This window comes from Salmo salar, chromosome 26 (assembly GCF_965601325.2).
Source record: "Salmo salar chromosome 26, fSalSal1, whole genome shotgun sequence".
In the NCBI taxonomy this organism is placed as follows: Eukaryota; Metazoa; Chordata; class Actinopteri; order Salmoniformes; family Salmonidae; genus Salmo; species Salmo salar.
In genome coordinates this window covers 4,068,509-4,088,796 of record NC_138316.1, presented here as the reverse complement: position 1 = coordinate 4,088,796, position 20,288 = coordinate 4,068,509, and the positions used below count along the sequence as shown (strand labels likewise).

Here is a 20,288-nt window from a genome sequence, read left to right as displayed (position 1 = left end):
CCCCCGTGTGGTTCTGGGATTTTTGCTCACCGTTCTTGTGATAATTTTGACCCCACGGGGTGAGATCTTGCGTGGAGCCCCAGATCGAGGGAGATTATCAGTGGTCATTTCCTAATAATTGCTCCCACAGTGATTTCTTCAAACCAAGCTGCTTACCTATTGCAGATTCAGTCTTCCCAGCCTGGTGCAGGTCTACAATTTTGTTTCTGGTGTCCTTTGACAGCTCTTTGGTCTTGGCCATAGTGGAGTTTGGAGTGTGACTGTTTGAGGTTGGGGACAGGTTGTCTTTTATACTGATAACAAGTTCAAACAGGTGCCATTAATACAGGTAACGAGTGGAGGACAGAGGAGCCTCTTAAAGAAGAAGTTACAGGTCTGTGAGAGCCAGAAATCTTGCTTGTTTGTATGTGACCAAATACTTATTTTCCACCATAATTTGCAAATAAATTCATTAGAAATCCTACAATGTGATTTTCTGGATTTTTTTTCTGATTTTGTCTGTCATAGCTGACGTGTACCTATGATGAAAATTACAGGCCTCTCTCATCTTTTTAAGTGGGAGAACTTTAAGTGGGAATACTTTTTTCCCCCACTGTATTAGGAAGGTGTTCCTAATGTTTGGTATTCTCAGTGTCTGAGGGTATCCTGCTATTGACACACTTGTTACTGCACTGTCGGAACTAGAAGCACATGCATTTTGCTGCACTTACATTAACACATTAACATCTGCTAACCACGTGTATGTGACCAATAACATATAATTTTATTTTACAATAGAATGTGACAACAACAGTAATTCATGTGGCAGTCTAGACAGCGCAGGTGAGTGCAGGTAGGTAGGGTAGACGGAGTAAGTGTTTAGTGGTTGCCGTCCTGTTACACCACATTATGTTAATTTATTCATATATGTATACCCAGTGAATTTATGCAAATGAGGCACATTTTCTTTATTTTAACACAACAAATTAAATAAATACCTGATACAATAAGAAAATGTATATACTGTATGAGTGCATTCTAATAAAAACGGTGACATTTGACAAACTGAATACATATATTCCCACCAAACTCTCTGTCCCAGTAAAACGTTTTATGTGCTATAATTCAGTCAATATCTAACGGAATGTAAAAATGCTAAAAGTTTTGAGTATCTTCAACCACTGTCCAACTGTTGCATTTATTAGAATTGTTTCGATGACCGTTGCCACATACACACAAACACTCTCATAATTGTTGTTTGCCTCTCCAAGGTTAACAGAAGCACTACAGTCAGCCATGTCACTGGAGCTGGGTCCTCGGGGACTACTAGTGTTTGAAGACTACGCCAAGGGCAATGCAGTCAATACACACACACGACGCAAGGGAATCCCAGGTGGGTCTCTCTCGAACAGAAACAAACACTTTCTCTTTCTCTCTAACTCTATCTGCCCCCTCTCTCTGTGTGTCTCAGTTCCTCAGAAGCCGTCTCTGCAGCCTCAGGAGTGTGCTTCAGCCAGCAGCACCAGTGTGACTGTTTACTGGAGGGTCAACCCTGGAGACATCATAGACTGCTTCCAGGTCTACTGTATGGAAGACCCACAAGGAGGTAGCCTACACACACAGGCTGCATTTAGACAGGACCCACAAGGAGGTAGCCTACACACACACACAGGCTGCATTTAGACAGGACCAACAAGGAGGAAGCCTACACACACACACACACAGGCTGCATTTAGACAGGACCAACAAGGAGGAAGCCTACACACACACACAGGTTGCATTTAGACAGGAGCTACAAGGAGGTAGCCTACACACACACACACACACACACACACACACACACACACACACACACACACACACACACACACACACACACGCTGCATTTAGACAGTACCCACAAGGAGGTAGCCTAAACACACAGGCTGCATTTAGACAGGAACCACAAGGAGGTAGCTAGGATCCACAAGGAGATAGCCTACACATATAGGCTGCATTTAGACAGGACCCAAAAGGAGGTAGTCTACACACACACAGGCTGCATTTAGACAGGACCAACAAGGAGTTAGTCCACACACACACACACACACACACACACACACACACACACACACACACACACACAGGCTGCATTTAGACAGGACCCACAAGGAGGTAGCCTAGACACACACACACACAGGCTGCATTTAGATAGAACCCACAATGAGGTAGCCGGGAACAACAAGGAGGTAGCCCCCCCCCCCACACACACACACACACACACAGGCAGCATTTAGACAGGAACCACAAGGAGATAGCCTACACACACACACAGGCTGCATTTAAACTGGACCCACAAGGAGATATCCTACAAACACAGACAGGCTGCATTTAGACAGAACCCACAAGGAGGTAGCCCACACACAGGCTACATTTAGACAAGGACCCACAAGGAGGTTGCCTACACACACACACAGGCTGTATTTAGACAGGACCCACAAGGAGGTAGCCTACACAAACACACACACAGGCAGAATTCAGACAGGAGCCACAAGGAGGTAGTCTACACACACACACAATTTGCATTTAGACAGGACCCACAAGGAGGTAGCCTACACACACACACACACACAGGCTGAATTCAGACAGGAGCCACAAGGAGTTAGCCGACACACACACAGGCTGTATTTAGACAGGACCCACAAAGAGATAGCTTACACACACACTGGCTGTATTTAGACAGGACCCACAAGAAGGTAACCTACACACACAGGCTGCATAAAGTCAGGACCCACAATGAGGTAGCATACACACACAAACAGGCTGCATAAGCGACATAACCCACAACGAGGTAGCCTACACACTCGCAGGCTGCATTTAGACAGGAGCCACAAGGAGGTAGCATACACACACACACACACACACACACACACACACACACACACACACACACACACACACACACACACACACACACACACACACACACACACACACACACACACAGAGGCTGCAATTAGACAGGACCCACAAGGAGAAGGCTTAAACACACACAGTCTGCATTTAGACAAGACCTACAAGGAGGTATCCTACACACACACAGGCTGCATTTAGACAGGACCCACAAGGAGGTGGCCTACACACACACACACACACACACACACACACACACACACACACACACACACACACACACACACACACACACACACACACACACACACACACACAGGCTGCATTTAGACAGGACCCACAAGGAGGTAGCCTACACACAGGCTGCATTTAGGCAGGACCCACAAGGTGGTAGCCTACACACAGGCTGCATTTAGACAGGCAGCCCTATTTTATGTTTATTTCACAAATGTGTATTTTTTACCAATCAGGTCTGAAAAAGATCTAATGTGAAAAGATCTGATGTGATTGGTCAAAAGAACAGAAACATCAGAATTTGCCTGTCTAAACGCAGCCTAACAGCTCTGTGTGTGTTCTCTGCCCAGCGGTGTCGGATGAGTACCGCGTGACAGTGAAGGAGAGTTACTGTGTTCTAGAGGAGCTGGAGCCTGACAAGGTTTATAAGGTGTGGGTGATGGCTGTCAACTATACCGGCTGCTCCCTGCCCAGTGAGAGACTACCCTTCAGAACTGGTGAGTCAGTCGGTAAAGCAGAAATGTCTTCTGATGTCATACTGTGGTCATATGGACCAATGCATGGTTCTCCTGTGATTTATTGATTAATTGGTTGACAGCCCCATCGGTGCCAGTGATTGATACGGGGCGGTGTACGATACTGTGGGACTCGGCCACGTTGCGTTGGAATGTGGACAACCAAACACCCACGCAGAGTTACACCCTGGAGTACTGCAGACAGTACGCCCTTGAGGGAGAAGGGCTTAGGTGGGTCTCACACAGGCACACACACATGGCATGCAACCCCCCCAGACACACACACTATGTACTACTCTAATATCCTCCATCACTTCAAGCATACACACAAAAATGCCACTGAAAACGAGATTTGTGTCTTGGAGGCGTGGTTTGATGTGGGTGTTTCCAAGTTACCAAGAGTAAATTCACTTTGGCAACCTAATCCGATAATAGAACACTCTGGTTTGAGAGTCCCAGAGTGCAGAATAATTTATACGTTTACGAACGACCTACACCTTGTTGTTATGACAGGTTTCAGTAATAATTGCTGGGTGTAAATTCTTGCTATTAGAGTTACAGTTACTAACCTTCTTGATAACAATGAAAACAGTCTAACCAGCTCTGCTAGGGTGAGTAACATGGTTTTTTTTGCGACAGCTCTTCTTTAAATGACAGTTATGTTTCACTATATGGGATCACTCCAATATATTTGTATCACTCCGCAGAGGAGGGATACATCCGAGGTGAGGATTTACTCCCGTGTACACCTTGTATCACGGCTGGGGTCCGCCCCTATATATAGACCCCATGACCGCGACACGTTCTCTTTCATTTTCTCGGCGGATGGCCGAGGTACGAACTTTCTGAAGTTCCCTTGGTAAGTGTAATATCTTGCGTGGACGTATACTCACTGGTTGTTTGCACCATGTAGCAGCTGGCCACATGGCCAGCCCCTCCTCTTGAGTGCGCCACTCACTGCGCGCGGTTGATCTGTATCCTCCCCCCGTGGTTTGTCGTGCTTGTGTGTCGTTAGCGTTACACGGAACCTAAACCGCGCCACCGTGCATAAATGTATTTTGTCCCCCCACACCAAACCCGATCAGGTTAAAATATCAAAACCAACTCTGAACCAATTACATTAACTTGAAGACAGGTCGAAAATCATTAAACATGTATGGCAATTTAGCTAGCTAGCTTGCACTTGCTAGCTAATTTGTCCTGGGATATAAACATTGAGTTGTTATTTTACCTGAAATGCACAATGTGCTCATCTCTGACAATTAATCCACACAAAACGGTCAACCGAATCGCTTCTAGTCATCTCTCCTCCTTCCAAGCTTTTTCTTTTGACTTTATATTGTGATTGGCAACTTTCATAAATTAGGTGCATTACTGCCACTGACCTCGTTCAGTCACCCACGTGGGTATAACCAATGAGGAGATGGCACGTGTGTACCTGCTTCTACAAACCAATGAGGAGATGGGAAAGGCAGGACTTGCGGTGTGATCTGGTCACAAATAGAACTGACTTCTATTTTAGCCCTTGGCAAAGCAGACACTCGTTGGCGCCCGCGAGCAGTGTGCGTGCAATAATTGAATAACATGTATGTCTACATTTATTTTGCAACGCTCGCGCATACGACGTGAGCGGTGTAGTCAGCCTGTTACACTATGACTCTGTGTGCATCCATTAATATATTGATGGCTCTTGCTGCCACAAACTCTATTTACCTTACACAACTTGCCGACTGGCTTGTTTTGTGTGTGTTGTGAATTGCTTTTAACATGCTGTCCTCTGCTAATTACCCTAAACGGGTTCTCTGCTAATTCCCCTACAGGGTTTTCTTGTTCTTTCTCCTGCAGAATGTAAGAGTATGGTGGTGGGCTGCCACTACATTGAGACATTAACTTTGTTAAGGAACTCCAGAGTTTACTCCATCATATGGTTCTGTTTTGAATCCTTCTAGGTAAAATCGCAGTTGGCATGAAACAAAAACACACATACATCTTATCCATTACCTGCTTGCTGGTTTTTTTTCTGTTTTTTTCTGCCTGTTAGGAGAGGTACTGGGTAATTTATCCCTCACCGGGTTCCTATTCCTCCAAGCGGGTCACGACATAGCTCTCCCAGGGCGTCAGACCCCTGCTCGATGGCCTAGTTGGCTTGGCTGAGCTTATGGCTTCCCTTTGTGACAGGGGTGATGGTGGCATCCCCCTGGGGATCCGCATACCTCGTGTATGAACTGCCTGGGTTTGAACCATACTGGATGCCTGTTTTGTGTGGTGTTCTTAGAACGCCTGCACCTGGCGCGATTGGAGGCCATGCGCAAGTGGGTAGGCCAGGCTGGGGACGAGCTCCCTCCCTCAGGAGTGGTGCGGCAGCGAGCTGTTAATACCTCTACTGGGCCCAGTACCCTTCCAAGGAAGCGTGGCCAGAGCCACCGCAAGCAGAGCCCATCTGCTGCAAGTCCTGTACAAACCGCTGAGACCACCTTCAACGGAGGGCGCATGCCCTGCATCAGGAGGTTGATAGCTTCGATGGCAACGACAGCTGTTCCCTGTTGGCCAAAGATAGGCTGTTCCTGGGAGACGATGCTGGAACTGTTCACCATGTGAGCGGAGCTACCAGGCTGATGGGCCATCTGAAGCCGCTTGCGGGGCTTCATTGCCCCGAGCGGCTCAAGAAGCTATGAGCGGCCTACTCACTTGGGTAGCCACTGCACTGGACATCAACTGGTGGACAGTGAGGACTCTCCATCTGTCCCCATCATGACTGAAGGCGGGACCCCCCCAGAGTCTTTGATGTGGACTTGAGAGCCACATATACAGTTGAAGTCGAAAGTTTACATACACCTTACCCAAATACATTTTAACTTAGTTTTTTCACAATTCCTGACATTTAATCCTAATAAAGATTCCCTGTCTTAGGTCAGTTAGGATCACCACTTTATTATAAGAATGTGAAATGTCAGAATAATAGTAGAGAGAATGATTTGATTTCAGCTTTTATTTCTTTCATCACATTCCTAGTGGGTCAGAAGTTTACATACACTCAATTAGTATTTGGTAGCATTGCCTTTAAATTGTTTAACTTGGGTCAAACGTTTCGGGTAGCCTTGCACAAGCTTCCCACAATAAGTTGGGTGAATTTTAGCCCATTCCTCCTGACAGAGCTGGTGTAACTGAGTCAGGTTTGGAGGCCTCCTTGCTCGCACACGCTTTTCAGTTTTGCCCACATATTTTCCTTAGGATTGAGGTCAGGGCTTTGTGATGGCCACTCCAATACCTTGACTTTGTTGTCCTTAAGCCATTTTGCCACAACTTTGGAAGTATGCTTTGTGTCATTGTCCATGTGGAAGATCCATTTGCGACCAAGCTTTAACTTCCTGACTGATGTCTTGAGATGTTGCTTCAATATATCCACATAATTTTCTTTCCTCATGATGCCATCTATTTTGTGAAGTGCAGCAGTCCCTCCTGCAGCAAAGCACCCCCACAACATGATGCTTCCACCCCAGTGCTTCACGGTTGGGATGGTGTTCTTCAGTTTGCAAGCCTCCCCCTTTTTCCTCCTAACATAACGATGGCCATTATGGCCAAACAGTTCCGTGGCCTTGTTGGCTTGGCTGAGCTTCCCTTTGTGATGGTGTCAACCGTCACCGCCATAGGGACGTGCCTGGGGGACCCATGCGCTTGGGGCGCCAGAGGAGAGGCAGGCCCCGGCAGGTCCCCTGACACGCCCTTCCCCGGCCTCGGCCGCTTCTCCCGGTCTCAAAGTGCAAAGTGGGAGGTGTGTGTGGAGTCCCCATGGGTGTTGTCTTCAGTGCTCGAGAGGTACCGACTCCAATTCTGGTGCCGTTCTCTGTCTTTCAGGGACCACGGTGGCCGCCCTGAAGAAAACCCTGCGGCTATAGATTTCCACACTCCTGACAAGGGTATCATCCGCAGGATTGAGAACCGCTAGGTGGGTTCTACTCCACTTATTTTGTGGTCACAAAAAGAGACAGAGGGTTTTGACCGATTTCTGGATCTCCGCAACCTCAATGGGTACTTGAAGGTACTGAGGTTCCACATGTTGTCCCCAGCCCACGTGTTGCAGGCCGTGTCCAGGAACCAGTGGTTTGTGATGCTGGACCTGATGGATGCGTACTTCCATGTTCCTGTTCACCCAGGTCATTGGCAGTACCTCTGATTCGCTTACGAATTCATGGTTCTTCCCTTTGGCCTCTCCTTGGCACCCCGCACTTTCGCAAAGTGCATGGACGCTATCCTGACACCTCTCACGTCCCGAGGATTGTTGATCCTCAATTACCTGGACGATTGGTTTGATTGATTTGTGCCCCAACCAGGACCTGTCAGAGGCATGCTCCTGACCCACATTGGTGGGCTTTGCATTATTATGCATGACAAGAAGAATCATCTGATGCCCACCCAGAGGGTGGCCTTCATTGTCATGGAACTGGACTCAGTTCTCATGAGAGCATGCCTACCACCAGAAGGGTTCAGGCGATCTTATTTTGCTTCGACCACTTTCGGCAGGGGTGATTGGTATCTGCCCTAACCTGCCAATGCTTGCTGACGGCAGCCTTGTTGTTGATTCCCCTGGGACCCGACCAAGGCCAGGTCGCCCAGCGGCTGTTGGCTACCCCCTTAGACTGGCAGGCACATCAATACACTACAGCTCCGAGCTGTACTGCTGGCCCTGTAGTCTTTCCTTCACATCTGAAGGGAAGACATGTCCTGGTGAGAATCGACAACACCACAGTGGTGGCTTACATCAACCATCAGAGTGGACTTAGGTCCCAGTGCCTCCATATTATGGCACAGGACCTCCTTCTCTGGGCTCAGGGACATCTAGCATCTCTACGCGCAGCGCATGTACCTGGCATCCTAAATGTGGCAGTGGATATGTTCTCGAAGGAGGGCCTTCCACCTTGGGACTGGAGCCTACATCCCCAGGTGGTGCAGCACCTGTGGGACAAGTTCGGTAGGGTGCAGGTGAACCTGTTTGCCTTCCTGGACAATGCGCACTGCCCCCTGTGGTACTCCATGTCAGAGCCACCAGGGCCTCTGGGCTTGGATACTCAGGCTCACGATTGGGCATTACCCCCTTTTCCCCTGAATCCAGGCTGTGCTGGACAGGACCAGGATAGCAGAGCATCGTCTGCTTCTGGTGGCCCCATACTGGCCCAGACGACCCTGGTTCAGCCTTCTCCTGTTGTCTGGGACACCTTGGCAACTTCCCCTGAGACCAGACCTGCTGTCTCAGGTCGGGGGAACTCTGTGGCATCCGAGGCCGCACCGCATCAGTCTGTGGGCTTGGCCACTGAATGGCACCAATGGTCCATGTTAAGACTACAGGAGGGTTTAACCTCTATGGGACCGGCGGGACGAATTCGTCCCACCTACGTAACATCCACTGCCAGCCTGTGGCGCGATTTTCAAAATCTTCAAAATCCTATTACTTCAATTTCTCAAACATATGACTATTTTACAGCCATTTAAAGATAAGACTCTCGTTAATCTAACCACACTGTCCGATTTCAAAAAGGCTTTACAACGAAAGCAAAACATTAGATTATGTCAGCAGAGTACCAAGCCAGAAATAATCAGACACCCATTTTTCAAGCCAGCATATAATGTCACCAAAACCCAGAAGACAGCTAAATGCAGCACTCACCTTTGATGATCTTCATCAGATGACAACCCTAGGACATTATGTTATACAATACATGCATGTTTTGTTCAATCAAGTTCATATTTATATCAAAAACCAGCTTTTTACATTAGCATGTGACGTTCAGAACTAGCATACCCCCCGCAAACTTACGGGGAATTCGCTAACATTTTACTAAATTACTCACGATAAACGTTCACAAAAAGCATAACAATTATTTTAAGAATTATAGATACAGACCTCCTCTATGCACTCGATATGTCCGATTTTAAAATAGCTTTTTGGTGAAAGCACATTTTGCAATATTCTAAGTACATAGCCCAGGCATCACGGGCTCGCTATTTAGACACCCGGCAAGTTTAGCACTCACCATAATCATATTTACTATTATAAAAATGTCATTACCTTTTGTTGTCTTCGTCAGAATGCACACCCAGGACGTCTACTTCAATAACAAATGTTGGTTTGGTCCAAAATAATCCATCGTTATATCCGAATAGCAGCGTTTTGTTCGTGCGTTCCAGACACTATCCGAAATAGTAAAGAAGTGTCGCGCGCTTGGCGCAATTCCTGACAATAAAATTCAAAGTATTCCATTGCCGTACGTCGAAGCATGTCAACCGCTGTTTAAAATCAATTTTTACGTCATTTTTCTCGTAGAAAAGCGATAAAATTCCGACAGGGAATCTCCTTTTCGGCAAACAGAGGAAAAAATCCCAAAGGCGGGGGCGGTCGGGGTCACGCGCATAAGCTAGTGTCTCTTGATGGGCCACTTGAGAAAGGCGATAATGTGTTTCAGCCTGGGGCTGGAATGACGACATTCTCTTTTTTCCCGGGCTATGAGAGCCTATGGACGACGTGGGAAGTGTCACGTTAGAGCAGAGATCCTTAGTAAATGATAGAGATGGCAAAGAAGTTCCAGAAATGGTCAGACAGGCCACTTCCTGTAAAGGAATCTCTCAGGTTTTGACCTGCCATTTGAGTTCTGTTATACTCACAGACACCATTCAAACAGTTTTAGAAAATTTAGGGTGTTTTCTATCCATATGTAATAAGTATATGCATATTCTAGTTACTGAGTAGGAGTGGTAACCAGATTAAATCGGGTATGTTTTTTATCCAGCCGTGTCAATGCTGCCCCCTAGCCCTAACAGGTTAATGAACACCATGCAGAGCGCAAGGGCGCTGGTTACAACCGCGGCATACCAGTTGCGCTGGCGATTGTTCTGCTCTTGGTGCACTGGTATTGAGATTGTGCCTGAGTCATGCGGGGTGCAGTATGTCCTCCAATACCTGCAGTCTCGCTTGGATGAGGGTATTTGGCCGCTATGTTTTCCTGCCATGCGGAGTGGATGGACAGGCCAGTGGGGCGCCATCCCTTGGTCTCCAGGTTTATGAAGGGGGTTCGTTGCCTGCGTCCAGTTATGACCCGCTCAATGGCGAGCTGGGATCTTGTGTGGTCTTGGCAGCTTTGGCAAAGCCGCCTTTCGAACCATTGAAGTCTGCCTCCCTGAAACACCTCTCTATGAAGGTGGTTTTCTTGGTAGCGATTACTTCCATGAAGAGGGTGGGTGAGCTCCATGCTCTTTTGGTGAGTTCTGAGTGCTACTGGATGGACCCTGGGGGGAGGAGTGTATCTCTCTGCCCCAACCCTTCATTCTTCCCAAAGGTTCTGTCAGACAGACATGTGAACATCCCTTTTTATCCTGTCTGCTTATGACCTCCCCTCGGCAGTGGCGGGGGAGTCTGGGCCTCCCTCCGGCATGCTGTGCCCTGTGAGGGCACTGGCTGCCTAATGTGGAGCGGACGAGGTCAGTGAGAACAACAGACCAGCTCTTTGTCTCACTGGATCGTGTACACGATTACGACAGCATACCGCCTGGCTGTCTGGCTGGCAGGCCAGTGCTGGGATCTGTGGTGGCACATTCAGCACGAGGTGTGGCTGCGTCTTGGGCTCTGAGAGGAGTGCCCCTCGCTAATATCTGTGCTGCGGCCAGCTGGGCTTCCTCTTGCACCTTTGCTAGGTACTATCGGGTAAATGTGGCACCTCCCTCTGCAGTTGGTTCAGTGGTCCTGGGCGTTGCCTCCCCTTCCACATTAATGGCCCCTGCGTCTCGATCCCGCGCTGGGGCTTCGCCGCTGGCTGGCCAGGTCCCTCTAGCACCGACTAATCTGGTACGGGTATACCAATATATATTAGAGTGATCCAATATAGTGATACATAACGAAGGTTAGTTATGTAACCACGGTTATTTTTGCTATATGGATCACTCCAAACCTCTATGGAGCTAGAGGCGCCTCAAAAATGATGTAGAGAACGTGTCGCGGCCATGGGTCTGTATATTGGGGCCGACCCCAGCCGTGACACAGGTGTACACGGGAGTAAATCTGTAAATCCTCACCTCGGATGTATCCTTCCGCCGCGCAGTGATACCAATATATTGGAGTGATCCATATAGCTCACATTAATGTGGTTGCATACGTAACCGTCGTTTCCATTTACAAACTGCTATCATGTCGTCATTCAAAGATGTCAAGCAATGATTATCCCTCGTGTGTGTGTGTGGTGGGTGCATGGATGTGTGTAGGTCTATCTCAGGTATCCAGGGCAGACAACAGAGGGTACTACTGCATCCCAATGAGAACTACCTGTTCTACATCAAAGCTGTCAACAAGGCTGGAGCCAGCGAACAGAGCGAGGCTGCTCTCATATCTACCAGGGGTGAGGGCGAGAACCGCGCGCACATACACAAACATGCACACACACAGCCACACATACTGACCTCTGTACACTGTATCCAGGAACTAGGTTCCACCTGTTGAAGGCTTCGGCTCACCCTGTCCTGAAACTGTCTGAGGACCAGACCACCCTGTACTACCCCCAGGACACATACACAGAGAGAGGGGATGTGGTTAACGAGTGAGTTTTGTCTTGCTCAGGTATCTTCTGTCTGTGATGTGTGTGCTGCTCTGTAATATAATGTTTGATGCAAATGTGATGCTTTTACTTGGCTGACATTTTGCCAGGTCTCTGGATAAATGAGATGCTAAGTGTGGTGTGTGTGTTTTACCCCTAGATGTCCATCTGTCCTGGGTGAGTTGTTACCCATGAGGGGGCATCACTACTGGGAGACCAATGTGACCAGAAGTCCTGCATACCGGGTGGGAGTGGCATATGAGACAGCCAATCGGGACAGCCTACTGGGGGAGAACAGCACATCCTGGTGTCTGCATTGTGTCCCTACACCCTACAGGTATCTATTCCTTTATTTATATCCAATCTCTTATCTATCCTCTTTCCCAACAGCCTTTTCTATTAGGGGTTCAAGCAGCGAAGCTGCGAGAAACCCTATTCTCTTTATTGGCATTAATTCTTCTTCCGTAAGGGCAAAGTCAAATGCAAATTCCTGTGAGATGGTAAGACCTACAAGGTTAACACTTTGCAAGACGGTAAAGGGGCCAGGGCTACACCCTCTCAAGCAATATCAAATCAAAGTTTATTTGTCACGTGCGCTGAATACAACAGTGAATAGCTTACTTACCAGCTCTAACCAATAGTGCAAATAAGGTATTAGGTTAACAATAGGTAGGTAAAGAAATAAAACGACAGTAAAAGACAGGCTATATACAGTAGCGAGGCTGTAAAAGTAGCGAGGCTACATACAGACACCGGTTAGTCAGGCTGATTGAGGTAGTATGTCTACCGGATCTTTTGACATAATTGAGTTCACCGGTAGTTTTTTTTCTTGTTAATGATGAACCAAATTTTTGACCTAGGCATGCCCAGGGTTTTTGCAATGTTCCTGATTGATTGATTTTCATTTCTGAGCCTTATGACTGCCAGCTTCATTTGAATCGACACTGCTGTCTTCCTCATGTTGTCACACCCCAACAACAACCTCCAAAGGCAATAGCAAAGTCTAGAATCAATACTATTCATCAACAGCTCTACTGCATTCACTAACGACACAAATGAACACTCCTGCCTAACGACACATCTGTGAAGCCAGTTCAACAAATACTTGTAGTACCTTAAAATGGGGAGACCATGTACAAAAGGTGCTGTCATTTCTAAACGGTTCATCCGATATGTATGAAAATACCCTCAAATTAAAGCTGACAGTCTGCACTTCACCGTCATTGTATCCTTTCAAACTCAAAGTGCTAAAGTACAGAACCAAAATAACAAGTGGTCACTGTCCAATGAATTATGGTGCTCACTGTATATCTCAAACTGTTTGACTCAAATGGATGTCAGTCCAGCAAACTTGTAAAGTCGTGTTTGACCACATGGTGGCACTATTGGACAGGAATTAAAACATTCAAGCGCTTCAACTAGATAAATCCGCTCTTAGTTTTAATGCACCTCATTGCTGGAACCAACTACAAATACATTGCAATTGGATGTTTTTGTGCTGCTTGGACAATTTCAAATATTGATTGGGGACCTTCGCACTGTATTTCTTGAATATTTGTATTCTGTAAATTTGTATCTGATTTTTTATTTATTTTGTATTATGAATTGTATATGCAGGGCTCCCTTGTGAAATAGACCCTGGTCTCAATGGTGACTCCCTGTTTAAATAAAGGTACAGTGCATTCAGAAAGTATTCAGACCCCTTGACATTTTCCACATTTTGTTACGTTACAGCCTTTTATGTTTGAGATGCTCCTTACTAAATTTGGTGCCGATCGGTCCAGCTGTTCTAGAGAAGAAAATGTTTAAAGAGATTCTCCGGTACTTTTGTTTACTTATTAGCAAGTAGTTCTGAATGTAGTGCTCACGAGCCAAAAGTGGTCCCCGTAAATTGCATACTATGTGACATATGTGCACCACGTCATTGCTCTCTTTTACTCTGCTATGTGTGCATGATGTGCCTCTTGCTAGATGTCACTCAAATGGCAAGGGGCTGAAGCTCGTTGGTAGAACTTGAATTGCTAGTGGGAAAACGCTACGTGGGGGAAAATGTAGGGACAATGGTGGAGCACAGCTTTCAGAGAAAAGGGATTTCTTGGCTAATTGAGGTAAAACAGTAATTCTGCTCATAGATTATGCATGTATGAACTACACTTTGACATATCCAGCCCAAAGCGGGAGGTTTAAAAAATATTTAGTAGTCGCCAAAGTTCTAGAGCATGTCTTTTAAAGTATGTCTTTAAAAAAAACTATGTCCAAAATACATCAAGGGTTGTTTCACCAATTCGGTGCCTTTTGAGAAGAGTAACTTGGTCAAAAAAATGTTTGATTTCACCTAAATTTAACATTCTGTCATAAAGAGTGCGTTCTACTTAATTAAAAAACAAACATTTTCCCATTGAAATAAACTCAACTTTCATTTACGTTGTGACATACTTCGGCACAAAATTATCCTATTTACATTTTGTAGTAAATGTTTGATTTCTTTATTCATCAGTATATATTTTTTTGTTATATCCTTCTCAATCCAAATGCCTAGGTATTTATATGCAGAAACCCAATGTATAAATGTGTAGTTCATCAGATCTATTGTTGAGAATTAGAGAACAACATATATTTAGTCTTGTCCACATTAAGTACACGTTTTTGTAGACAACAAAGTCAGGTTGTAGCTCCATCAAGGCCTGGTCTACAGTTGGGGCAATGGCATACAGTGCCTTCAGAAAGTGTTCAGCCTGATTTTAAAATGGATTACATTTAGAGTTTTTGTCACTGACCAACTATGTAGTTCCATGTGATAGAACGCTATTTGTTAGCTTTTCCCATCACATAACCTGACATACTTAGCCCTATGCTAACAACACCAGCTGGACGTAACAAAGTCTGTATCAGCCAATTACAAATGTTGACGTAGTTAAACGTGATTTAACACTTTTTTTTATGAGAGCATCCTTAACAGAAGTCACATGGCACCATCTGCTAATCAAAATTACTAAAACACACACAAAAGTTCAATTGGAGAGAGAGCTCAGTATTGGGAGCTAGGCTTCTGTTCATTTTTGCCATTGCCTCTGCCCTCCTTTCGACAAATCTGACCACGTTTTGATCACGTGGAGTGGGATATGTTCTAGGTAGCTTGCAAAAATTATTTAAATGAATACACTGAAACAGTGACTGAGTTTAATCAGGAAGTGTATAGGAGATGTGGTACCCTCTGACTATTAAAACCCACCCTAACCAGAAACCATGGACAGATGGCAGCATTTGCGCAAAACTGAAAATGCAAACCACCACATTTAACCATGGCAAGGTGACTGAGAATATGGCAGAATACAAACAGTTATTCACTCCGCAATGCAATCAAACAGGCAAAACATCAGTATAGAGACAAGGTGAAGTCGCAATTCAATGGCTTGGACACGAGACGTATGTGTCAGGGTCTATAGACAATCACGGACTATAAAAGGAAAACAACTGCAGATGTGGCCAGGGCAATAAATTGCAATGTCTGTACTGTGAGACGCCTAAGACAGCGCTACAGGGAGACAGGCTGGACAGCTGATTGTCCTCGCAGTGGCAGACCACGTGTAACAACACCTGCACAGGATCGGTACATCCAAACATCACACCTGCGGGACAGGTACAGGATGGAAACAACTGCCCCAGTTATACCAGGAACGCACAATCCCTCCATCAGTGCTCAGACTGTCCGCAATAGGCTGAGAGAGGCTGGACTGAGGGCTTGTAGGCCTGTTGTAAGGCAGGTTCTCACCAGACATCACCGGCAACAACGTTGCCTATGGGCACACACCCACCGTCGCTGGACCAGACAGGACTGGCAAAAAGTGCTCTTCACTGACGAGTCGCGGTTTTGTCTCACCGGAGGTGATGGTTGAATTCGCGTTTATCGTCGGAGAACTGAGCGTTACACCAAGGCCTGTACTCTGGAGCGGGATCGATTTGGAGGTGGAGGGTCCGTCGTTCTACATGTCTGTGGAACTTGTTCAGTTTGTCTCAGTTGTTGAAACCTTGTTATGGTCATACAAATATTTACACATGTTAAGTTTGCTGAAAATAAACGCAGTTGACAGTGAGAGGACACTTCTTTTTTGCTGAGTTTATTTAACGAAGCTGCCATTTGAGGACTTGTTACATGTCTGTTTCTCAAACTAGACACTCTAATGTATTTGTCCTCTTGCTCAGTTGTGCACCGGAACCTCCCACTCCACTTTATATTCTGGTTAGAGCCAGTTTGCGCTGTTCTATGAAGGGAGTAGTACACAGTGGTGTACGAGATCTTCAGTTTCTTGGCAATTTCTCGCATGGAATAGCCTTCATTTCTCAGAACAAGAATAGACTAAGTTTCAGAAGAAAGTTATTTGTTTCTGGCCATTTTGAGCCTGTAATCAAACCCACAAATGCTGATGCTCCAGATACTCAACTAGTCTAAAGAATGCCAGTTTTTTTGCTTCTTTAATCAGAACAACAGTTTTCAGCTGTGCTAACAATTGCAAAAGGGTATTCTAATGATCAGTTAGCCTTTTAAAATGATAAACTTGGATTCGCTAACACAACGTGCCATTGGAACTCAGGAGTGATGTTTGCTGATAATGGGCCTCTGTACGACTATGTAGATACTCCATTAAAAATCAGCCGTTTCCAGTTACAATAGTCATTTACAACATTTAACAATGTCTACACTGTATTTTTTATCAATTTGATGTTATTTTAATGGACAAAAAATTTGCTTTAACACAAGGACATTTCTAAGTGACCCCAAACTGTTGAACGGTGGTGTATGTATATATTCTTAATTCCTTTCCTTACTTAGATTTGTGTGTATTGGGTACATGTTGTGAACTTGTTAGATATTACTGCACTGTCGGAGCTAGAAGCACAAGCATTTTGCTACACCCACAATAACATCTGCTAAAACATGTGTATGTGACAAGTAAAAACTTTAATTTGATTTGGCGAGGTGACAAGGTTGGGGGGACAAGATGGCGGTTCAGATCTACTGGAGAGTACCCTCCTGTAGCTTATCAACCAGATGGTTATTAGAATCAGATGAACTATACTTAACAAAAATATAAACGCAACATGTAAAGTGCTGGTCCCATGTTTCATGAGCTGAAATAAAAGATCCCAGAAATTTTCCATACGCTCAAATCGTACTTCACTCAAATTTTGACCACAAATTTGTTTACATCCCTGTTAGTGAACATTTCTCCTTTACCAAGATAATCCATCAACCTGGCAGGTGTGGCATATCAAGAAGCTGATTAAACAGCATGATCATTACAAATGTGCACCTTGTGTTCGGGACAAAAGGCCACTCTAAAATGTGCAGTTTTGTCACACAACACAATGCCACAGCTGTTTTAAGGGAGTGTGCAATTGGCATGCTGAATGTCCAACAGAGCTGTTGCCAGATAATTGAAAATTAATTTCTTTACCATAAGCCGCCTCCAACGTCGTATTCGAGACTTTGGCAGTATATCCAACCAGTTCTTTCATGGCCTGCATACTCACCAGACATGTCACTGTAACTCAGTAAAATCTTTGAAATTGCGTTGTGTTTATTTTAGTTCAGTATAGATTAGGGTTGGAGAGAACCTACAAGATGGTAACTCTCCAGAAGAGCCCTGTATCACATAATTCTGGAGTGTTGATTCCATCTCGATCTGGTCATTCTCATCATGTTACTTCAGCCATCTGGGGCCTGATTGGTGTCACACTTCCCCTGCCCCAGCTAACACACCTGATTAAACAAATTGCATTCCGAGGACCAGAGTTGCCCATCTCTATGATAAACCGCCATCACCTGAAAAACATTAATAGTGTCAGAATTACAACACTGAAAGTTTTTAACAGGCATGCTTGTGGTCTGAAAAGAAAACAGATAGATACACAAACATTAACTGACTTATAGTCAATGTGATCACAGAGTTGGATCATGTCTACATACAGTAGCCAGGGAGAAGTGAGTTGGGGAATGTGATTAGTCTAGATGGAACATATTTTCTTAATCCTGGTCGTGGGGATCCAAACGGGTGCATTTAAGTTTTTGCCCTAGCACTACACAGCCGATTTCAAATGATCAACTTATCAAGTGTTGATGATTTGAATTGGGTGTGTAGTTCTAATGCAAAAACAGTATACAGTTGAAGTCTGAAGTTTACATACACCTTAGCCAAATGCATTTAAACTCAGTTTTTCACAATTCCTGACATTTAATCCTAGTAAAAATTCCCTGTCTTAGGTCAGTTAGGATCACCACTTTATTTTAAGAATGTGAAATGTCAGAATAATAGTAGAGGGAATGATTTATTTCAGATTACATTTCTTTCATCACATTCCCACTGGGTCAGAAGTTTACATACACTCAATTAGTATTTGGTAGCATTTCCTTTAAATTGTTTAATTTGGGTCAAACATTACGGGTAGCCTTCCACAAGCTTCCCACAATAAGTTGGGTGAATTTTGGCCCATTCCTCCTGACAGAGCTGGTGTAACTGAGTCAGGTTTGTAGGCGTCCTCGCTCGCACATACTTTTTCAGTTCTGCCCACATATTTTCCATAGGATTGAGGTCAGGGCTTTGTGATGGCCACTCCAATACCTTGACTTTGTTGTCCTTAACCTCTTACATTTAGACGTTCCGCTAGCGGAACACCTGCTCCAATATCCAATGATAGGCGTGGCGCGAATTACAAATTCCTCAAAAATACAAAAACTTCAATTTTTCAAACATATGACTATTTCACAGCTTTTTAAAGACAAGACTCTCCTTTATCTAACCACACTGTCCGATTTCAAAAAGGCTTTACAGCGAAAGCAAAACATTAGATTATGTCAGCAGAGTACCAAGCCAGAAATAATCAGACACCCATTTTTCAAGCTAGCATATAATGTCACAAAAACCCAGAAGACAGCTAAATGCAGCACTAACCTTTGATGATCTTCATCAGATGACACACCTAGGACATTATGTTATACAATACATGCATGTTTTGTTCAATCAAGTTCATATTTATATCAAAAAACAGCTTTTTACATTAGCATGTGACGTTCAGAACTAGCATACCCCCGCAAACTTCCGGAGGAATTTGCTAACAATTTACTAAATTACTCACGATAAACGTTCACAAAAAGCATAACAATTATTTTAAGAATTATAGATACAGAACTCCTCTATGCACTCGATGTGTCCGATTTTAAAATAGCTTTTTGGTGAAAGCACATTTTGCAATATTCTAAGTACATAGTCCGGCATCACAGGGCTAGCTATTTAGACACCCGGCAAGTTTAGCACTCACCAATATCAGATTTACTATTATAAGACTTTGATTACCTTTTGTTGTCTTCGTCAGAATGCACTCCCAGGACTGCTACTTCAATAACAAATGTTGGTTTGGTCCAAAATAATCCATCGTTATATCCAAATTGCGGCGTTTTGTTCGTGCGTTCCAGACACTATCTGAAAGAGTAAATAAGGGTCGCGCGCATGGCGCAATTCGTGACAAAAAAAATCTAAATATTCCATTACCGTACTTCGAAGCATGTCAACCGCTGTTTAAAATCCATTTTTATGCCATTTTTCTCGTAAAAAAGCGATAATATTCCGACCGGGAATTTCCATTTAGCTAAACAGAGGAAAGTAAACAAAGCTTTCGGTCGACGCGGGCACGAGCCTGAGTCTCACAGTACTGTAACCAGCCACTACCCAAACGCGCTACTTTTTTTCAGCCAGAGCCTGCAAAGCCACGATTCAGCTTTTTACCGCCTTCTGAGACCCTATGGCAGCCGTAGGAAGTGTCACGGGACAGCTAAGATCCTCACTCTTCAATAAACAGAGACAAGAAGAACGACACCTTGTCAGACAGGCCACTTCCTGCATGAAACCGTCTCAGTTTTTTGCGTGCCAAATGAGTTCTGTTATACTCACAGACACCATTCAAACAGTTTTAGAAACTTTAGGGTGTTTTCTATCCATATGTAATAAGTATATGCATATTCTAGTTACTGGGTAGGAGTGGTAACCAGATTAAATCGGGTACGTTTTTAATCCAGCCGTGAAAATACTGCCCCCTA

The 20,288-nt window shown here is 44.9% G+C and overlaps 1 protein-coding gene across 1 annotated transcript in view; it reads left to right on the top strand.

Moving 5' to 3' along the window:
* Positions 1-20,288, top strand: part of cmya5 (cardiomyopathy associated 5) — a 99,666-nt gene that overhangs the window by 43,189 nt on the left and 36,189 nt on the right. Inside the window, exons 6-12 of the mRNA XM_082969336.1 lie at positions 1,251-1,372; positions 1,451-1,585; positions 3,456-3,602; positions 3,704-3,851; positions 11,868-12,001; positions 12,082-12,199; positions 12,357-12,533. Coding sequence (XP_082825462.1) covers positions 1,251-1,372; positions 1,451-1,585; positions 3,456-3,602; positions 3,704-3,851; positions 11,868-12,001; positions 12,082-12,199; positions 12,357-12,533 — 981 coding nt within the window. The remainder of the gene's footprint in view (positions 1-1,250; positions 1,373-1,450; positions 1,586-3,455; positions 3,603-3,703; positions 3,852-11,867; positions 12,002-12,081; positions 12,200-12,356; positions 12,534-20,288) is intronic.